Source organism: Eschrichtius robustus, chromosome 11 (assembly GCF_028021215.1).
Source record: "Eschrichtius robustus isolate mEscRob2 chromosome 11, mEscRob2.pri, whole genome shotgun sequence".
NCBI classification, from domain to species: Eukaryota; Metazoa; Chordata; class Mammalia; order Artiodactyla; family Eschrichtiidae; genus Eschrichtius; species Eschrichtius robustus.
Genome location: NC_090834.1, coordinates 109,083,030 through 109,103,863, shown reverse-complemented (window position 1 = coordinate 109,103,863; position 20,834 = coordinate 109,083,030). Strand labels below are relative to the sequence as shown.

General features: G+C 60.6%; 2 protein-coding genes across 3 annotated transcripts; one reads left to right on the top strand and one right to left on the bottom strand.

Annotated features, from left to right (window-relative positions):
- Nucleotides 1–50: 50 nt before the first annotated feature.
- On the top strand, nucleotides 51–13,362 carry PITPNM1 (phosphatidylinositol transfer protein membrane associated 1). The gene is made up of 24 exons (XM_068555984.1): nucleotides 51–230; nucleotides 1,178–1,296; nucleotides 2,785–2,999; nucleotides 3,085–3,206; nucleotides 3,412–3,636; nucleotides 5,112–5,438; nucleotides 5,516–5,611; nucleotides 5,698–5,805; nucleotides 6,524–6,585; nucleotides 6,680–6,930; nucleotides 7,247–7,436; nucleotides 7,536–7,643; nucleotides 7,882–8,039; nucleotides 8,126–8,331; nucleotides 8,780–8,950; nucleotides 9,618–9,782; nucleotides 10,015–10,163; nucleotides 10,290–10,400; nucleotides 10,825–10,941; nucleotides 11,155–11,303; nucleotides 11,390–11,539; nucleotides 11,619–11,802; nucleotides 12,097–12,225; nucleotides 12,858–13,362. The coding sequence occupies exons 2-24, from the start codon at nucleotides 1,219–1,221 to the stop codon at nucleotides 13,119–13,121; spliced, it is 3,735 nt and encodes a 1,244-aa protein (XP_068412085.1). The 5' UTR covers nucleotides 51–230; nucleotides 1,178–1,218; the 3' UTR covers nucleotides 13,122–13,362.
- A 587-nt stretch (nucleotides 13,363–13,949) lies between these two features.
- On the bottom strand, nucleotides 13,950–20,321 carry AIP (aryl hydrocarbon receptor interacting protein). Of its 2 annotated transcripts, none has more exons than XM_068556364.1 (6): nucleotides 20,170–20,317; nucleotides 16,899–17,078; nucleotides 15,411–15,599; nucleotides 14,845–15,021; nucleotides 14,600–14,741; nucleotides 13,950–14,267 (listed from the first exon to the last, which is right to left on the bottom strand). In XM_068556364.1, exons 1-6 carry the CDS (start codon nucleotides 20,266–20,268, stop codon nucleotides 14,062–14,064), a joined length of 993 nt encoding a protein of 330 aa, XP_068412465.1. In that variant the 5' UTR covers nucleotides 20,269–20,317; the 3' UTR covers nucleotides 13,950–14,061. The 2 variants fall into 2 exon arrangements, with proteins under 2 accessions (XP_068412465.1, XP_068412466.1); XM_068556365.1 differs by having other exon boundaries at nucleotides 14,109–14,267; nucleotides 14,608–14,741; nucleotides 20,170–20,321.
- Between the last annotated feature and the right edge of the window lie 513 nt (nucleotides 20,322–20,834).

Sequence of the window (20,834 nt, the reverse complement as noted above, 5' to 3'; positions counted from 1 at the left end):
CAGGAAGGGGGCGGGGCGGCCGCAGTGACGCGGCGGGCGACGGGGAGGGACAGCAGGGGCACCGGCGGGCAGACCTGGAGGAAGGTCGGGGCCATGGGCCCGCGCTTCGCCTCCAGAGGGTCCGGCCACTGCTGGAATCCAAGGCCGGGGCTCGGTGCGCTGGGGGCTCTGACCCGCCGCCCGTCCGCCCCCGCCCGTACCGGGTGAGGGGCGCCCGCCCTAAACTAGAGGTGAGCCGGGACGTTGGCGGGCGGGCCAAGAGCACGGCGGGGGACGGGGACGCCGGGGAGCAGAGGGAAGTGGAGACAACGGGGGCCTCTCGCCTGCTCAGTGGGTGCGAGGTGTGGGTAGGGGCTGCAGCGAAACCGGGGCGCAGGTGGACGGAGGGGGGGTCTCTCAGGGCGGCGGCCCGTGGGATACTTCTGCCTCAGCCCGAAGAGGGGTCAACCCTCGGGAAGGATGATGGGGCGGCTGCGTAGACAAGTGCCGGGGGTCCAGAAAGGATGCTGGGAAGGGGAGAGTTGGGGACTGGGCTGCCGGCCAGGGTGGGGAAGGCAGGTCAAGGGGGCGGAGGTGTTAGTTATCTGGTCTTTGAAGGTAGGTTCGGGGGCGGGGTGGGGAACACTGACAGAGATGCTGAGAGGAGGGGTGCACGGGGCTGCTCCGCCTAGAGACACCCCGAGGGACAAGGTTCTAAGTGGACGTCCAAGAGTGGGGGACACGGGACCGACTCGGGGAAAGGGATGCAGGGGGCGGGCCCCGAGGGGCCGGTTGTGGAAGGCGGGCCCGGAAGGAGGGGCCCGGGGGTTCCTGGGGGCGGGTCCCCGAGGGATGCCGTTCCGAGGGGCTTGGACGCGAACGCGGCCGAAGAGGCAAGGCTGGCCCGCCAGCCCGCCGGCCTGAGCCCGCGGCTCCGGGGGGCCAGCGTCAGCGCGCGGTTGCCGTGGCGATGGGCGGGAGGGGGGCGGGGGCTGCGCGGAAAAGAGGTCAGCGCTCAGCCTCCCCGAGGCTCCCGGCCCCCCGCGGCGCTGGCTGCAGAGCTGGGCTCGCCTCTGCCTCCCCTGCAGCGAGCTCGGGCATGGGGTCGCCGGGCCCGAGCCCCTCGGCCCTCGCTCAGGGCTCGGGGCCGCGCGCCGCCGCCGCCCCGCACTGACGGCCGCGCGGTGTCCTGCGCCAGCGGGAGCGGAGGCCGCGCACCGCCGACCGAGCGCCTTCAGGATGCTCATCAAGGAGTACCACATTGTGCTGCCCATGAGCCTGGACGAGTACCAGGTGGCCCAGCTCTACATGATCCAGGTGAGGGCGGTGGGAAGTAGGCGACCAGGGCGCGGGGTGGGGGGAGGTATTCTTCATGTTGGGTATCCGGAGGAGCGCGCAGGCCGCACCTGGGACCAGGGGCCGGGCCCAGCTCAGTCCCCCTCCAGTCCCGCTCTGGGGCTTGGAAGGGCTCAGGCCAGAGGAGGAAAGAGCTTCCCCGGTCGGATGTGGGGGAGGGGTGATGGTGGTTAAAGTCTGCGGGAAGAGTGGCAGAAGGGCCTAGCGGTGCCTCCCCACCCCAAGTGCCCAGCCCCTCCTATGCGCTCAGCCCCCATCTGACCTCCTTTAATCCTCCTTAGAATGTGTAATCCTTTGGGGGTAAGCAAAGGAGTGCATGAGGATGCAAAAGAGCGAGAGGCAGAAAGCGAGGAGCGGTCCCAGGTGGTAGGGAAAGACTGGGAGGGGTTCCCGGAGGGTGAAGGACCTTGGCAGCCCCAGGCGGTCAGGGAGATGGGCTGAGGACCAGGCCCCAAACCTGTCATAGAGAGGAGCAGGCAGGGACCCCAGATGCTGAGGTCTGGGCTAAGAGGAAGGGGGTAGAGGTCTGGTCCTGGACGTCGGGAAGAATGAGCCAGAGCAGGCTCTCAGGGAGGGGAGAGGGTTGGTGCCCGTTCCAGATGTGCTCCCCAGAAATGTGGGACCAGAGTCTGAGCAGGCAAGGGGGCTGGGATCTGGCCTCAGAGGGTTAAGTGGGCCAAGTTCAAACTCCAGAGCTATGTTAAGGACGGGATCTGAGTGCTCTCCAACTATGAGGGGTGTGGCAGGAGCTGGTGTTGGGGTCCTAGAAAGGTGGGGGCCCCTTTTACTCTCCTTGATTCTTCCAGCCCACCCACCCTGGCCCCTTGCCGGCAGCACAAGCAGCATGCGCCCACCTCAGGAGCTTACACTGGCTTTCCCTCTGCCTCGAATAGTGCCCCCACCTCACACCCGCTCAGCACCCTCCCTTCCCCCAGATCATCTTCAGATCAAGGTCATGTTATCTTCTCAATGAGGCCTTCCCTGACCATCCTATCAAAATTGCAACCCCCAGCCCTATCCCCCTTACCCTATTCTGTGCTTTCTTTTTACCACAGCACTTAGCACCTTCTAATTTGCTTTTTTTTGTTTTCTGTCTGTTATCTGTCTCCCTCCACTGGAACGTAAGTTGCACAGGGGCAGGCAGGGGTCTTTGTTCTGTACATCAGCAGATCCCAATTAATATAAGCCCAAACAATGCCTGGAATAGAGCAGACGACAAATACTTGAATGACTGGATGAGTCCTGGCTTGCAGAACCCCATAGGGGACTGGACAGCGGCTGTAATCCTGACCCCAGGAGCTACAGGGGACCAGGGTCGGGTTTCAGAGAGTTAGAACGGCTGGGACGAGGGCCTCAGAGCTGCGCAGGGGACCAGGCCTAGCTGGGGATCCCATCCCAGGAGCTGATCTGGGGCTGAGCTGCCCGTTCTACTCTTGCCCTGGGCTGCAGAAAAAGAGCCGAGAAGAGTCAAGTGGTGAGGGCAGTGGCGTGGAGATCCTGGCCAACCGGCCCTACACGGATGGGCCCGGTGGCAGTGGGCAGTACACACACAAGGTGTACCACGTGGGCTCCCACATCCCAGGCTGGTTCCGGGCACTGCTGCCCAAGGCCGCCCTGCAGGTGGAGGAGGAGTCCTGGAATGCCTATCCCTACACCCGCACCCGGTGAGTGGGTGGGGCAGGTCTGGGGCCAGGAGGGGAACAGCCCTGGTGGGCACAGCCGTGACCCTCACCCCCACCCTCTGCCCAGGTACACCTGCCCCTTTGTGGAGAAATTCTCCATTGAAATAGAGACCTATTACCTGCCTGATGGGGGGCAGCAGCCGAATGTCTTCAACCTGAGTGGGGCTGAGCGGAGACAGCGCATCCTGGGTGAGGCCTGGAGCAGGCGGGGGGACCGTGGAGCCCCTCTCAGGACACCTGCCACCTCCACAGGCGGCCTCTGACAAGTCCCAGGCTCTCTCCCGGTCTAGGCTTCCTGTGCATGAAAAGCTGCCCTCCCAGTCCCGAGGTGGGGGAGGAGTGGCCGGGGCCGGAGGGGGCTGGTGTTGCTCAGTGCTGCCGGAACCCCCCACAGATACCATCGACATCGTGCGGGACGCAGTGGCCCCAGGCGAGTACAAAGCGGAAGAGGACCCCCGGCTGTACCGCTCGGCCAAGACAGGCCGAGGACCGCTGGCTGACGACTGGGCACGCACAGCAGCCCAGACGGGGCCCCTCATGTGCGCCTATAAGCTGTGCAAGGTTGAGTTCCGCTACTGGGGCATGCAGGCCAAGATTGAGCAGTTCATCCACGATGTCGGTGAGCGCCCAGCCTCGGGAGGTTCTGTTTACTCAGCGTGCACCAGGCCGCGCGTTTGAGCCAGGGATGCTCCCAGTCTGCTGGGGACACAGAAACATAAAGCCGTCATTTCCATTTGATGTGGTGGGCACTGAGGCAGAGGGGAGCAGCACAGCCTAGCTGGGGGTTGGGGGAGCCTAGCCTTGAGGTACGGGTGAGAGTCAGGAGGGCAAGAAGCTGACAACGTGATCTCTGAGGTCCGTGCAGGTTCTGACATTCAGAGATGCTGCTTCTCATCCATTAAAATTCTAAGACTCTCCAGTGTTCTGTGGGTCAAGCGAGACTTAGAGACTCTCAGGAGGGTCACCAGCTGTAACCTGCAACACGCTAAGGAGTGCAGGCCAAAGCTGCGACTCTGTCGTTCTCTCCGAGTCCCATCCTTTGGCCCTGGTATCCAGGAGGCCCTGTCTCATGCCCCCCCTAAAACTAACCCCACAGTTCCTGTGGCTCAGCCCTGCCCCACCTCCCAGGTCTGAGGGTCGACTACCTGCAGGTAGAAGGATGGGGGTGTCCAGGGACCTGGGTTCCATTCCACCACGGACCCTCATGGAACCTCTCCTCCAGGGAGCTACTTCCCATCTTTGCGCCTTAATTTTCCCTTCTGTAAATGAGGAAGAGGTTGGGCCAGATAGTAAAAAGCTAACATTGATCACCACTTGCCCAGTTCTCTGCTAATCACTTCCCATGCAAGATCTCCTTTAACACCCCCAACACCCCTCAAGGTAAGGACAATTATTATTCCCATTTTACAGATGAGGAAATCTAGCTCAGAGAGTAATACAGGCACCGTATCTTAAATTTGGAAAAATGCCAAAAAGCACAAATTAAAAAAATGAAACTCACCCACATATAACCACTATTAAGATTCTGATGTATTTCCTTCCAGAAGTTTATAACAATAATTCAATCATTATGATTTTATTTCCTAGATATTGAAGTCTCTAACTTTATCCCTATGCTTAGGATGAGACTATCCCAGAACGGGTATCATGTTTTGCTTCATTAAGTGCCAACACTTCCATTAACTCTTAACACCTTCATTAACCATCAACAATTTCATTAACTATCAACGCCTTAATTGTTAACTCCTCTGAAGAAGTCAGCAGGAAGCCAGCTGAAAGAAGCAAAAACAAACATTGCTCCCAGCTTCCCAGGGTGTCGGGGTGGGCTCAGCGCTCAGAGTTGGGGTGTCCAGAGGGACAAAAGAGGCAGTGGGCAGGGAGGGAGGTGGGGCAGGAAGACAAATGCACCAGTTTCCACTCCCGTCTCCCGGACCGTGCTCACCGTGCCCTACTTTGTGGCCCTGGGTGGGTGGTGTGCCCAGGGGAGCCATTACCTGAACTCATGGGCTGGACATGTGGCTGCAGTGGCAGGGAAACTCCGGGCTGGGGCGTGTGGGTGGGGAGGGCATGGCTTTGATGCCTGGGCGCCTACAGGTCTGCGTCGGGTGATGCTGCGGGCCCACCGCCAGGCCTGGTGCTGGCAGGACGAGTGGACAGAGCTGAGCATGGCTGACATCCGGGCACTGGAGGAAGAGACCGCCCGCATGCTGGCACAGCGCATGGCCAAGTGCAACTCAGGCAGTGAGGGGCCCGAGGCCCAGCCTCCCGGGAAGCCAAGCACTGAGGCCCGGGTTGGGGCCAGCCGTGCTGGCACCCCCGACGGGCCCGAGGCCCCCCCAGGCCCCGATGCCTCGCCCGATGCCAGCTTCGGCAAGCAGTGGTCCTCATCCTCCCGTTCCTCCTACTCGTCGCAGCATGGAGGTGAGGCTGAGGCACGGGGACGGGAGGGGGCGGCCCTCAGGCTGGACTCCCAGGCTGAGGCCGATGTGGCCCTGCAGGGGGCGTGTCTCCCCAGACTTTGTCCGAGTGGCGCATGCAGAACATCGCCCGAGACTCTGAGAACAGCTCTGAGGAGGAGTTCTTTGATGCCCACGGTCAGCACCCCAGACCTGTTGGGGGAGGGGGGGGGGGTCCCTGAGCAGCGCCCGCCAGCCCATGACGCAGCCCCTGGTCCCTTCAGAAGGTTTCTCGGACAGTGACGAGGTTTTCCCCAAGGAAATGACCAAGTGGAACTCCAATGACTTCATCGACGCCTTTGCCTGCCCCATGGAGGCAGAAGGGGCGCCAGGTAAAGATCCCGCACCCAGCTGCCAGCCAGCAGCACTCCGTTTGCGGTGGGACTTGGAGAACAACTCATTCCTAAGTTTAATGGGGTCCTAAGAGGAATGTCAGTCCAGAAAGGGTGCTCGTTAAATACACAGACGAATAACGAGCAGATAATTGGTGGATGGATGGATGTGTGGCGTGTATTCAGGGTTCAGACACAGCACAAAGAATGGAGGAATTCATTTGGAGTCCAGGAAGGCTTCATGTGGGAGGTGCTGTCTAAGCTGGATTTTGAAGGATTGGACGAGCTCTGTCCAAAAGAACTTTCCGAGATGATGGAAATGTTCTAGCCAGTAGCCACATGTGGCTAGCAAGTACTTGAAATGTGGCGAGTGGGACTGAGGAACTGAATTTTGTATTGTATTTTAATTCATTTCAGTTTAAATAGGCACATGTGACTAGTGGCTACCATATTGGACAGGGCAGGATTAGAAGGAATTTTCCAGGCAAACAGGCCTTGTGCGGAGAAGCATGCCTGTCAGCAGCAGGACTGGCCATGTACAAAGACGCAGAAACGTGAAATGACCTGGGAGAGTCGGGTGAGAGGAGAAGGTCAGAGGAAGACTGGGGGGGAGGGGCGGGTGCTCAGGCAGACAGCAGAGCAGGGGTACCAGAAGTACCAGATGAGGGGATCCCCACAGACCCCTCAGTCTCCTTCACTGGCTTTCCCCATCCTGCAGAGCCTGGAACCGAGTCCACCAAAGATATCGGGGAGGGGGCCCGAGCACCCAGGGACCCAGAAGTGAGTATGGTTGGCCACCCCGCGTCTCAGTTCTGCCCACCCACCGGCCAGGCGACTGCTCTGACATCCCTGGCACCCCCCCTGTGCCCCGCAGGGCCTGGATGGAGCAGGGGAACTGGGGGCGGAGACATGCGCAGTCCACGCCCTCTTCCTCATCCTGCACAGCGGCAACATCCTAGACTCAGGCCCTGGAGACACCAACTCCAAGCAGGCGGATGTGCAGACGCTGAGCCTGGCCTTCGAGGCCATCACCCGCGTCCACTTCCCCGAGGCCCTGGGCCACGTGGCGCTGCGCCTGGTGCCCTGCCCACCCATCTGCGCCTCTGCCTATGCCCTTGTCTCCAAGTACTGGTCAGGGGTGGGAGGGTGGGGGACACACAGGGTACCCAAGGTGTGGACAGCCACTCGGGGGCTCCTGGGACCAGAGAGGCCCCATGGGGGGAGGGGGAGGAGGCCAGGAAGCCAAACACCTGGGCTAGTCACCTACCCAGCTGGACTTCAGTTTCTAGTCAATGGCTCCATCACAAGGCCTCTGGGATACTGATGGTCCCCACAAAGGCCCTCCAGTGCTAGGACTTGCCAACAGGTCAAGGGGACTTAGAGGGGGCAGTGGAGGGCCTGGAGGCCCCCCACCCATCCATTACACCCCCTCCTCCTACAGCCTGAGCCCCTACAGCCATGACGGTGACAGCCTGTCCCGCTCCCAGGACCACATCCCACTGGCTGCCCTGCCGCTGCTGGCCACCTCATCCTCCCGATACCAGGGCGCTGTGGCCACGGTCATTGCCCGCACTAACCAGGCCTACGCCGCCTTCCTGCGCTCGTCTGAGGGTGTCGGCTTCTGCGGGCAGGTCAGGAGTTAGGGATGTCCCCGGGGAACTTGCCGCCGGAGCCCCCCATCCTCCTGCCTCTGCTGCAGCCCCTCCTGATGGCGCTGCCCTCCCACCCAGGTGGTGCTGATTGGGGACGGCGTCGGTGGAATCCTGGGCTTCGACGCCCTCTGCCACAGTGCCAGTGCGGGCTCTGGGAGCCGAAGCAGCAGCCGCCGAGGAAGCGTGGTCAGTGTGGCTGGACCCGCCTCCCCAGGAGGCACGTGTCTCCCCGGCGCTCTCGTTCTCTGCCCCTGGAATATGCCCTCTCTCCGGCCTGCCCCCTGCTGCCTCATTCCACCTCCTCTGGGGCTCTACTCTTTGTTTAAGTCCCTGCCCAACCCCCAAGCCTCTTTCCTCACTTCCAAATAAGTAGAAATCGACTGTCTCCAGTCCTAAGGCTGTTTCTGTCCCCTATTCCGTCTAGAACAATGAGCTGCTCTCCCCGGAGGTTGGCCCAGTGCGGGATCCCCTGGCAGATGGGGTGGAGGGACTGGGCCGGGCCAGCCCAGAGCCCTCAGTGCTGCCTGCCCAGCACACCTACAGCGACATGGCCAGTCCTGAGCCCGAGGGCTCTCAAAACAGGTGACGTTCCTGCCCCATCAACCCCAAACTGGGCTTGTGCTGGGCTGCGGAAGCAGCAGCACTGAGCACCCCTCCCCCTCCCCCAGCCTGCAGACGGCGCCCCCAGCCACCTCCTCTGGGGAGCCCAGGCGGGCAAGCACAGCCTGCTGCCCACCCGCTGCCGCCTCTGAGGCTCCTGATGGTCTCACCACTGCGACCCGCCTTGACTTCAAGGTCTCCGGCTTCTTCCTCTTTGGCTCCCCTCTGGGCCTGGTGCTGGCTCTGCGGAAAACCGTGATGCCCACGTTGGAGGGTGAGCCCTCAGGGTGGGGGTGGGCTTCACCTGCCCCTCCCCCATCTCCTCTTTGTTTCACCTCTTTGTTATACCATTCCCCACTGTACAAACAAATGGCTTGGCTAGAGAGGGGAAACCTGAGGCCCAGAAAGAAGGGACTTGCCAAGGCCAAGTGTCCCAAAGTGCACCAGGAGGAACTCATACCCACAGGTGCTCTTCATGAGAAGGGGTCCAACAGGCATGGGGAACACTTCATCTTGAACATCAGCAAATCGAAGGCTCTGATCTCTTTTTAGCCGAGAGACCTGGCTCACTTTTAAGCAGGACCCTGGTGACCTCCCAGGGAGTAGAGTCTGGGAAGTGCTGGTTCAGGGTCACACAGCATGTCAGGGTGCTGCTTCCCACAACCCCTACCTCCCAGTATGCCCAGCTGAATCCCCTCCCCCGTTTATCTTCTGGGTACCAGTGGCCCAGATGCGGCCAGCCTGTGAGCAGATCTACAACCTCTTCCACGCGGCCGACCCCTGCGCCTCCCGCCTTGAGCCCCTGCTGGCCCCCAAGTTCCAGGCCATCGCCCCACTGGCTGTGCCGCGCTACCAGAAGTTCCCCCTGGGAGATGGCTCATCCCTGCTGCTGGGTATGCCGCCAACCAAAATAAGGGGGAGAGAGAGGAGGGCACCAACAGTGAGGGATGGGTGTGGGCCCCCCTCACCCAAGAAGACATGAGGTAGTTCCCACATCATTGGTACTCTCTCATGTCACCACTCCCAAGACCAGGGAGCCCTCCCCTGGCCCCTTGGGCAGTCTGGATCCCCAGGACCCTCTAACATTCTCTGCCCAGAAGTCGGGGGCAGTGGTGACAACTGGGCTGAAGGGAGGAGGTGGTGACACTGAGAGCAGCTGCCCACCACTGGGGGGGAGAGGGGCTGCTGTGTCTGTGTGTAGGGATGCATTGTGTCTCTGCATGCACTTGTGTTCGTGTATTGGTTTGGGGTGTGTACTCATATGCATGCAAGTGAGTGGCTATTTGGCCCCATGAGACAAGTGGGCCTGGGTCCAGGTGGTGGCGGCAGTCATGCTGGCAGGAATGCAGCTGGCTGTTGGGGTGAGCTAACAGGAGAGGATGCCCCCACCCTTCACCTCCACCCAGATGTGGGGCAGTTCAGCCTCAGCCAAGACCCGACCAGGGAGGGCTGGCAGGGGAGATGGTGGAGGGATGGGGGCCGGGCTGTCCTGGAAACGGGTGGGAAGACAGGAGGGCGGCCTGGCCCAGCCTGCCACTGAGGTCGCCCCTCCACCCACAGCTGACACTCTGCAGACCCACTCAGGCCTCTTTCTGGAGGAGCTGGAGATGTTGGTGCCCTCAACACCCACCTCTGCCAGCGGTGCCTTCTGGAAGGGCAGTGAGCTAGGCAATGATCTGCCAGCCCAGCCAGCTGCCCCCAGCACCACCAGTGAGGTGGTTAAGAGTAAGTCAGCCAGCCAGCTACCCAGCCTGGGGAGGGAATACTTATTCCACCTTCAAAGCCCAGCTGAAACATCCTTGCCCCCAGCATTTGCTCTGGAATGAGGGTGCCCTAGCACCCAACTCCAGCCTCAGCAGGATTGGCGGAAAAGAGGGAGGGAAGAGCATTAGGGGCCAGACGGGTGGGCATGGGGTGGGAGGCCACCCCTGACTCACTGCCCACCGCGGCCGTACAGTCCTGGAGCGCTGGTGGGGGACCAAGCGGATTGACTACTCGCTGTACTGCCCTGAGGCGCTCACCGCCTTCCCCACCGTCTCGCTGCCCCACCTCTTCCACGCCAGCTACTGGGAGTCGGCGGATGTGGTGGCCTTCATCCTGCGCCAGGTGGGCCCAGGGACGCGGGGTGGGAGAGGGAACCAGACAATGATGGGGAGCCATGGGCTGGGGGAGGGGCAGCCCCAGGCACCCTTCCCCCCTTCACGTGGCCTTGCTGGGTCCGATTCTTCGCAGGTGATCGAGAAGGAGCGGCCACAGCTGACCGAGTGCGAGGAGCCGTCCATCTACAGCCCGGCCTTCCCCAGGGAGAAGTGGCAGCGCAAACGCACCCAAGTCAAGATCCGGGTACGTGCCCTGCCCCTCGAGCCCTCAAGAGCGAGGCCCTGCCTACTCTCCCCAGGATCCCCGCCCCTCAAGACCTTCCGGGGTCCAATCCCGCCCGCTGTGGTCCTGGCCCCACCTCCTCATGCCTCGGCCCCGCCCCTGGGTACCACTGGTCTCCTCCCCTAACCATCCCCCCACCTCCTCATCCTCTGCACCCCATCCTGTCATGCCTCCGCCCCCTCGGAACCGCCCTCCACACAGAGGCCCTCATGACCTCAGATCGGGGTCAGCAAAAGCGCCCACCCCTCAGGCCTCGCCCCTCTCTCGCAGCGGCCCCGCTTCCTCCAGGCCGAGCACCCCAGTCTGGGCGCGGGTCCCCCTCACCAGCACCTCCCGCATCCCTGTCACGTTTTTGCTGCGGGCTCACGCCGTCTCCTCCCGCCAGAATGTCACTTCCAACCACCGGGCGAGCGACACGGTGGTGTGCGAGGGCCGCCCCCAGGTGCTGAACGGGCGCTTCATGTACGGGCCCTTGGACGTGGTCACGCTCACCGGAGAGAAGGTCAGGACACAGAGGCCTCAGTCCCGGGTAGACCGGCCGCCCTCGGGCCGACCTCGCCCCAAGCGGGAGGTCCGGGTGCTGCCTCCTGTCCCACGGATAGCTCCCGGTCCCACCAGGTTGAGCCCCCAACCCCGTCCACCCCCGACGACAGGCCCGCCTCGGCCCTCCTCCGCTCAGCGTCAGGGGGACCCTCTCGCCCCCTCTCCCTGCTAGGTGGACATCTACATCATGACGCAGCCGCTGTCAGGCAAGTGGATTCACTTTGGCACCGAGGTCACCAACAGCTCGGGCCGCCTCACCTTCCCGGTGCCCGGGGAGCGTGCGCTGGGTATCGGCGTTTACCCGGTGCGCATGGTGGTCAGGTGAGCGCGGGGCGGGCCGGGCCTCTGCGGGGCGGGGCTCCTCTGGGCCCCGCCCCGATGTCGCTCAAGCAGCCCTTGGGCCGTAGGGGCGACCACACATACGCTGAGTGCTGCCTGACGGTCGTGGCCCGCAACACCGAGGCCGTGGTGTTCAGCATCGACGGCTCCTTCACCGCCAGCGTCTCCATCATGGGCAGCGACCCCAAGGTGCGCGCCGGCGCCGTGGACGTGGTCAGGTAGGAGCGGCCGCCCCGCTCGCCGTGGTGACTGGTCTCCACCCCGGCGCGTGGAGCTGACCGCCGCCACCCCCTGCAGGCACTGGCAGGACGCGGGCTACCTGATCGTGTACGTAACGGGCCGGCCCGACATGCAGAAGCACCGCGTGGTGGCCTGGCTGTCACAGCACAACTTCCCCCACGGCGTAGTCTCCTTCTGCGATGGCCTCACCCACGACCCGCTGCGCCAGAAGGCGGTGTTTCTGCAGAGCCTGGTGCAGGAGGTGCGGCGACTGGGGAGGGTCCCTTCCCCGCCGTCGCCCCGGGAGGAGGCCCATCTGGTCTCACCCCCATCGGCCCCCGAAACCTAACAGACCGCCAAGGCCCTCGTGGTCCCAGGGGCCCCTTGTCCTTGGGGCTAACTAGAGAGATACGGCCGGTCCCGACCCCAGCCGGACCTGGTGAGGTAGACCATATGGCCTCGACCCGAAACATTCTGAACTGGATGCCCACCAGACCCCACCCCCTGCCTCATGACTCCGCCCCCCGGGGCTGCTGATTGGCCTCTCTGGCCACAGGTGGAACTGAACATCGTGGCCGGCTACGGGTCCCCCAAAGACGTGGCCGTATATGCGGCGCTGGGCCTACCCCCGGGCCAGACCTACATCGTGGGCCGCGCTGTGCGGAAGCTCCAGGCGCAGTGCCAGGTGAGGACCGATGAAGGTGGGGACTGCGAGCCAGCTGGGGAGTGGGAGCCTGGGTCTGGGCCGGAAGGACCGCCCGTGTGTTAGGAAGCACCTAGGGCGGGCGGCTGTGAGAGGGATGGCTGGCATCAGGGAACCTGGGCTCCTCCTAGGACGGGGGTCACAAGCAGCTTGGAGGTGCCGGGCAGGCCAGGATTGATAATACGCTCAAGACCTTGAGTACTGGTTCCACTTTGGCACGGTTCTGGGCATAGGCCTTGACCTTTCTGAGCCTCAGTTTCTCGTCTGCAAAATGGAAATGATAAGATGGACCAGACCTCAACAGCTCTCATGAAGAGCACGTGATTTACTGCCTATCAGCATGCACGCGGCTGGGCACAAAGCAAGTGCTGGCTAAACGTTAGCTGCTGTTATTTCCTTCCAAAATCCCATTCTACAGATGAGGAAACTCAAGATGAGGTCCAGAGAGGGGCAGAGCCAGGAGTAAAGGTGCCCGGGCTCAGCCTGGGGTTGGTCAGGCTGTGCCAGGCCTATAACGCAGCCAGCACTGCCCAGGACCCTGGGGAGGACAGGTGAGGGCAGCGTGTGGGCCTGAGACCAGCCATCCCCTCATCCCTGCCCACCTCTGCCCGCAGTTCCTGTCAGATGGGTATGTGGCCCACTTGGGCCAACTGGAGGCCAGCTCCCACCCTCATGCCCCCGTGGGACCCTCGAGGGCTGCCCTGGCCAAGAGCAGCTATGGCGGGGCTGCCCCTGTGGACTTCCTCCGAAAACAGAGCCAGCTGCTTCGCTCGAGGGGCCCCAGCCAGGCAGAGCGGGAGGGCCCAGGGACGCCGCCCACCACCCTGGCGCGAGGCAAGGCCCGAAGCATCAGCCTCAAGCTAGACAGCGAAGAGTGAGGCCCAAACTGTGGCTGGACTTGGGTTATTTACTCACACACTTGAGAGGCCCAAGTGGCCACATGTGGAAGGCTGGGCCCCCAGCCCCACATCCTGCACCTCTGTTTGCCCCTCGGTGTTAGTTCCCTTTCACGTTGGGGGACCCAGCCCTGGGGGTGGGAGGAGGGAGCAGCAAGGGCCCAGAGGCTTTTCCAGTGTGTGTAAATCCATGAAAATAAACACCACCTGCATCCCACCTGATTGCCCACCTGCTTGGCATCACAGGGCAGCCCAGCCCACAGTTGCCAGTTCAAGAGAGATGCTGAAGGGCAAAGAGGGGCCAGGATGTGCCCAGGGTCACGCAGCGGGTCAGAGGACAGGGCCAGGATCGGGGCCTGGAGAGTCAGCCTACCCCCGCCCTCCCCTCACCACCTGGGCTGGCCTTTCAGTTCCCAGGGGCCCACACTTGGCTTCTCACTGGAACCTCTGCCTGCATTAGCTGAGGCCATGGGATTGGAGGGGAGAGGGCTGCACTGGGAGCCCACCTCACCCGGACACTAGGCCTCCTGGCTTGCACTTGCTTCGTCTCCCCCTTAAGACTGAAAGCTCCCAGGCACCTTAGCCCTGGCCAGCAAGAAACACTTCCTTTGTGACAGAGACCACCCTGACTTCTCTGTCGGGGACACTGAGGCCCAAAGAGATCTCAGAGTTGGTGAATGGGGAGCTGGGATTAGAACCCCAATTCTTTGCCTCCCCAAACCACCCAAGGACCAGGAAATGAGGGGTGATGGCCCCAGCTCTCCCAATGGATCAGCTCGGCAGGCCCAGAGAGAGAGAGAGAGAGAGAGAGAGAGATAAATAAGGCCTTTATATACAGAGAAGCATGATACAGCGGGGGCGGGTGGGCTGGGAGCAGCAGCAGCAGTGAGCTGGGCAGGGTGGCCGGGCCAGCAGGGCCCTGTCAGTGGGAGAAGATGCCCCGGAAGCGGGCCTTGTCTTCCTCGTCCTTCTGCCGGATTCTTGCCTCGAGGGCCCGCAGCTCGCGGCTCACGACGGGCGCCAGGGCGGGGTCCAGCTCCAGCACCTTGGCAAAGTCAGCCTGGGCCTCCTGGGCATTCCACACTGCCGCGTGCGCCTTGCCCCGCTTGAAGTAGGCCTTGACGTTGTCTGCAGGGGGTGCCAGTGGGCAGCAGGCACACAAGGGCATGAAGGGGGGACCAGCCAGCTCCCTGGCTTGGCTTCTGGCACCAGGGGCCCGTCATGGGACGGAGCCCATGAGAATGCCAACCCCACCCCGAACCCCCATTCATATCTCACTGGCACAACAGGGCCCATGGCCCTGCCTGGGTGGACGATATTTGGTTGGGTTCCCACGGGACTTCAGAATGGGGGTGATATTAAAGGCTCAGTTTCGTGCCCCGGTGCCCAGTGGTTACGGAAGAGGCTGCTCTACTGCCCGCCCGCTGGCCCACCCTGGCGGCCCAGTGCCCGGTGCTCACCGTCATACTTATTGAGGATGGAGGAGCAGTGGTCCAGCACTTCGTAATACTCCTGGGCCGCCAGCTTGCACTGACAGTAGTTGAGCAGCAGTGGTGTGATCTGCTGATCCAGCTGGATCCAGTCAGGGGACCCAGGCTGTTCCTGGGGGCATGGGGGGGAGGGAGAGGGCAAACGATGCTGAAACCTGGGCCCCCTGGCCCCACCTCACCCCCTCCACCCACTCACTGCAGCCTCCGGGCGGCACCTTCATCTGAAGGTTCTTGAGGCAGGCGATGGCGTCGTAGTACTTGGCGGCAGCCTCCTTCACGCGGCCCTCGTGGTACAACCGGTTGCCCTCCTGGTGTATGACCGGCACTGCCTTTGCCTTCTCCTCATCCGTCATCGCCCATGGGTCCTGCTGGTACGTGCCAGGGTTCTCCACCTGCCGGGGTGTAGGCCAAGTCAGGGCCCAGGGCCAGCCTCTGGGCTGGCCGGGCCTGGGACGTTGGATACCGGAAACAGAATCACTTGTTCATTCACTGATCATTCAACAAACGTTTATGTAGTATCTCCTACGTGCCCAGCACCGTGCGGGGTTCTAGAAATAGAGCAGTGAACAAGATGGTGAAAATCTCTGCCCTTGCAGAGACCTGAAGGAGGGGGAGGGCACTGCCAGGGGTTCCACAAAGGTGTCCTTGTACCTGCCCCACCCCAAGCCCAACCAACAGTCAGTGAGCCCACCAACTCTGGGCAGGCAGGTGGGACCAGCAGCCGCTCTGAAGCTGGGCAGTGGGAGTTTGGCGAGGTGCCTGGGGCTTGGTGGCCCCTCACCTTAAGCATCTCGATGTCGAAGACGAGAGGCTGGGGGTTCTGCTGCAGGGCGTCCAGATCGGCGTGGCCCAGGGAATTGTGCTCGTGCATCTGGGCGATGCCGCAGCAGTGCCGCTGGCCCTCCAGGGGGTCTTTGCCAGCTGCAATGTTGCGTAGACTCTTGGCCACCAACGGATACAGGACCACATGCTGCCGGAGGGTGAGTGGGCACCAATGGGCTGGCTGGTCACCGGCCCAAGAGGCCCAGCCCCCTGCCCCATCACCATCTGAGAAAGGACACTGAGGCCCAGAGAGGGGCAGGAACTGGTTCAGGAGAAACACAGGAGGGCATTTCCCTCGGGACTCCTCCAGCCTCCCGGCCCTCCAGCCCGGTGCGGGCCTCAGCTCCTGCCACACTTTCTGGCCACCAAACCAAGCCAAGCACCTACCCCCGCCAACCTCCACACAAACACACACTCCCGCTGTCAACCGGTCTCCCCTGTCCTTACAAGCCCAGTGGAATTCTTACCTCTTCCTCCTCCTCCCAGGCTTGCAGCCCACAAGCTGGGCTCCCTCCACATTCTGTTCCCAGCGTCTCTTCTGTCCTGCCCCATCTCCACCCCTTTCAGGGCCTATCTCCAAAGTGGGTTTAGGGCAGCAACCTCAAAACCCTCAGGGGAGACCCTCAGGCATAGAGGACCTAGCTTTTCTTTTTTTTTTTTTGGCCACTAGGCTTGTGGGATTTTAGTTCCCCAACCAGGGATTGAACCCGGGGCCACGGCAGTGAAAGTGCTGAGCCCTAACCTCTGGAGCGCCAGGGAATTCCTGGGGACCTAGCTTTTGACCTTTTACTAGGAACATCTGCTGGGATGGTGGGAGCCAGACCACCCTCCCCTCAGTCTAACCAGCTCCTCTCACTGACCCTGCACAGGGCAGACTGCTTGGCTAACATTCATCCAGCCAGCAGATATGTTCTGAGTCTTGGCTCTGGGCTGGCCCGCTATGCGCATTTTGAAGGTAAACAAGCCCAATCCCTGCCCTGAAGTAGCTTACATGCAGACAGAGGACCAGATCCTGGCCATGCAGAGCATGAGGGGCTGGAGAACCTAGAGAAGGGGTTCAAGTCAACCACCAGTAGTCAGGGAAGGCTTCCTGGGGGTGGTGACCCAGGAATTCAGTTTGCAGTGGGAGGGAGGATCTTGGCCAAGAAAGGGATGGAAACACAGGGAGGTGAGTGGGAGGGAGACCCTGCAGGGCCATGTGAGCATCTATGGCTTACACTTTAGCTCGACAGTGACCAGGAGCCAGAGGGGTTTGAAGCAAGGAGTTGTGTGGGTCATTGCATTTGAGAGCCAGTCCCTGGCTGCAGTCCGGCTAAGGGAGAGGAAAAAGTGGAATAGGGGCCAGGATGCCAGTGTCCTGGTGGTGTGGTGCCCTGGAGGGAGTCGGTGGTGGCCTAGCCATTGGGCGCAGCCAGACAGATGCAGGCAGGCACAGGGCATCGGGTACCTTGACGTCGCAGCAGAACTGGGCAATCTCGCCCTCCCGCATGGTGCACACAATGGTCTCCCACACGGGCAGCTTGAACTTCTTGCCGACGATGAGCTCCATGGGCTTGCCGCGCACCCGGCTGTCGTCCAGCACGGTGCCCTCCTCGTCACTGCGCAGAGTCCGGTAGTGGAACGTGGCCTGCGGGCCGCAAATGGGATCAGACAAGGGCACAGCCTTCCCCCATCCCCCAAGGACAAGCCCAGCTCGCAGCCTGCAGATGGCGCAAGGGACAGGGCTCTCCCAGGGGTCACCGCCCAACCTTACACCTGGCTTTACCGCACCACCCAGGTGAGGATGCTGTCACTGAGAGGGAAGGGGTCCAAATCACATGGCTAGTGGGTGGACGGGCTGGGACAGGAGCCCAAGCAGTCTGGCACTAATCATTCTTTCAACAAATATTTACTGAGCACCTACTACATGCCTGAGCTCTGTGCTAGGCCCAGCAGTGAACAAAACAGACAAAAGTCCCTGCCCCCATGGAGCTCACATGGAACTTCTAGAGGAAAGAGATGGGCCTCAAAATGTGCTGTGTGAGGTCGAGCTAAGTGCTATGGATCAGAAAACAAAATGCAGCAGGGTAAGGCAGGGTGAGTTTAGGTGGCAGGAGTCTCTGCGAGGACAACATTTAAGCAGAGATCTGAGGAAGTTCCCTGGCGGTCCAGTAGTTAGGACTCAGTGCTTTCACTGCCGGGACCCGGGTTCAATCCCTGGTCGGGAAACTAAGATCCCACAAGCTGTGCTGTGTGGCCAAAAAAAAACCCAGAGATCTGAAGGGAGAAGCAAGCCAGGCAGATGCTGGGGTAGGAAGGGGTGGGAACTCTCTAGGTCAAGAGAATAGCAGGTGCAAAAGCTTTGCAGAGGGACAGCGTGTGGCGTGCTCACAAAACGGGAAGCCAGTGTAGCAGAAGCAGAGTGAACAAGGGCGAGGAGTTGTGCATCACGGGGTCACCAGGTCAGCAAGGATGGACCCCACAGCGCCTGCAGGCAGTGGCGAGGAGTTTGTTTTTTCACTCTGAGTTGGGAGCCACTGGGTGGCTCCAAGCAGAGGAGGGACATGATCTGACGTGGGTTCTGCTGCTGCTGGGAGAACAGGCTGGAGCGGGGGGAGGACAGAAGCAGGAAGGTGGTTATTGCAATAACGCAGGAGAGAGACGATGGCGGCCTGGACCAGGGTGGTAGTGGCAGAAGTGGTGAGAAGTGGTCAGATCCCCGGTGTATTCTGAGGATCTTCTGTGGGAAGTGAGAGAACAGGAGGAGCCATGGAGACTGGGGGGTTTTGGGCCTGAGCAACCAAAAGGCTGGAGGTGCCCTTAACTTAGACGGGAAGGCTTGGGGGGAGCAGGTGAAGTTTGAGGTGCCAACCAGACATCCAGGTGGAGATGGTGAGTAGGGAACCGGATATCAACTTTAAAGGAGAGGGAAGGCTAGAGATAGACATTTGGGAGTGGCCCAGGCATGGAGAGTTTTTTAAAAGAGATGAGCCTGGGCTTCTCTGGTGGCGCAGTGGTTGAGAATCTGCCTGCCAATGCAGGGGACACGGGTTTGAGCCCTGGTCTGGGAAGATCCCACATGCCGCGGAGCAACTAGGCCCATGAGCCACAACTACTGAGCCTGCGCGTCTGGAGCCTGTGCTCCGCAACAAGAGAGGCCGCGACAGTGAGAGGCCCCCGCTTGCCGCAACTAGAGAGGGCCCTCGCACAGAAACGAAGACCCAACGCAGCCAATAAATAAATAAATAAAAGTCATTTGTGAGACAAATATTTTAAATAAAAAAAAAAAAAAAAAAAAAGAGATGAGCCTGGATGAGATCATCTCAGGGCGAGTGAAGAGAGAAGAGGTCTAAAGACTGAACCCTCCACAGGATATGGTTAGAGGAACCCACACTCTTTACCACCACCCCTAGCCACTCCTCTGAGCTCTGTTTCCACATCAGTAAGATGGGGTCAACAATAGTACCTATCCCTCTTGTGAGAATGAAAGAAAATAAATTTGTGAAGCTTAGCACGGTGCTCATGTGAGCCCTCAATCAATGCCGGTGATTGGTTTTTTAATCTACCTGTACCTGTTCCTTCAGGGTCATTGTTCACAGATCTTCACTATTTTTACAGTGTTCTCTCCAGCTGGTGTCTGTTCCATCCAGGATCTCCCTTGCCAGGACCTTCTTCAAGGCCACCAACCCCCCAGCCCATGGGGGAATCCACCCACATCCACGTCCCTTCTCTCATCTGGGAAAGGATCCCTCTTGGTATCACTGATCACTAGGGCTATGCAGCTCTGCCTCAAAGCACTCACACTGAGCGAGGCTAGGATCTTTACCTGCTGGATCCCGGCACAGTAGCTCTTACTTTTGGTGGCCCCAGCATGTTTTAAATGTTAAACTGTTGTAGTCATCAACAAGGTATGTCACTTCAGTTATTTTGGGGGCCAGGATCTTTACTCATTCGCTCAAGATGCGTGTCCTATGTGACTGCTCTGCTGGGCACGGGGGCTGCCTCCGGGAAGCTCCTTGCTCTACAGGCAAGTGGCAACAGGGAAAGGCCCTCCAGGAGGAGGGAACTGCATGAGCAGAAGCAGGTAAGCCTGGAGATGTACATTGTTTGGGGGAAGGGGCCGGAGAGGCTGGAGGTGGGGGCCTGGATGTGCAAAGGAGGAAGATGGGAGGCTCTTTATTTCCCAGCCTTTATCTGTCCCGAGCAATGCCACGAAGAGCACTCGGAAAGCTGCCAAAAGGATTCTGGTCTGGCAGACCCAACCTCTGGGCCTGTTTGTTCTCTCGGTTGGTGCGTCCCAGGGCCTCAATTTTCCCATCTAAGAAATGGGAGCTGGTCTGTGTTTTCAGAAGGCCCTTCCGTCTATAGATTTTGAACCTTGCAAACCAGGGACCCCTCCCAGAGCCCAGGTTTCCGGTTTAGGGTCTTCTCCAGCGCTGGGACAAGACCCTGTGCTGTGCAAGCAATAGGGACAACCCTCCCACCTCCCGCCACCTGTTTATAATGACTGAGGGCCTCCCCAACCAACGTGGCCACACGGCCAAGCCGGGGGGCGGGGCAGACGCAACCGAATTCACCCTCTACTTAAATCCAGACCAATCAGCGTCGAGCTCGGCATGTGAGAGGTAGGGTCACCGACCACTGCTATCTGGGCATGCGCAATCTCTCGCCTACGGCCTCCTCCCGCCTCGCATGCGCACCGCGCCACGGACGGTTAAGGGAAGGGGATAAACACGAACCTTGGTTCCATCCTGAAAGTCAGGGAGCTCTCCTCGGCCCTCCTTTATCACACGCTTTTGGATCCCGTCCTCCCGGAGTCTTCCGATGATATCCGCCATCCTCCTTCCCCGCTGCTCTCTTTCGGCAACTTCCGGACTCGCTCGGCAGCTTCCGGACCTGCTTCGTCAACTTCGGCAACTTCCGAGCTGGCGCCATTTTGGCTAAGGGCAGACGTCGTAAAGGGCCTGAACGTGGAAGCGGACAGTGATTGGTTCTCTGCGCTGCGGCTGAGCGCGCGGGTCTGACCAGGGGCGGGGCCTGAGACTGTCTAGGGGAGGTGAGAGAGGCGGGGCCAGAGTCGGCCGGGCGGGGCGGGGGCGTCCCTAGCAATTGTGTCATTGAACTGATATAGACTGGGCCCTCCCAAGTGGCCGTGTGCCACTCTATTTTAAGTTGTAGGAGCAGTATAACAGCGTTACAGAACTAGGATGGAGCGGGGGCTGGGGGCCCGTCGGTAACACCACCCCCTAAAACTACTATTTTTGTGTATTCCTTTCTGGGTTTTTTTCTTTTAGCATACCTAGCACCATAGTCGTGACTTTTGCATCCTGGATTTTAATCTTTAAATATAAATAAATAAATAAGTAAAACTAGGAGTAAGAAAGAGAGGATGGAGGATTTCTGT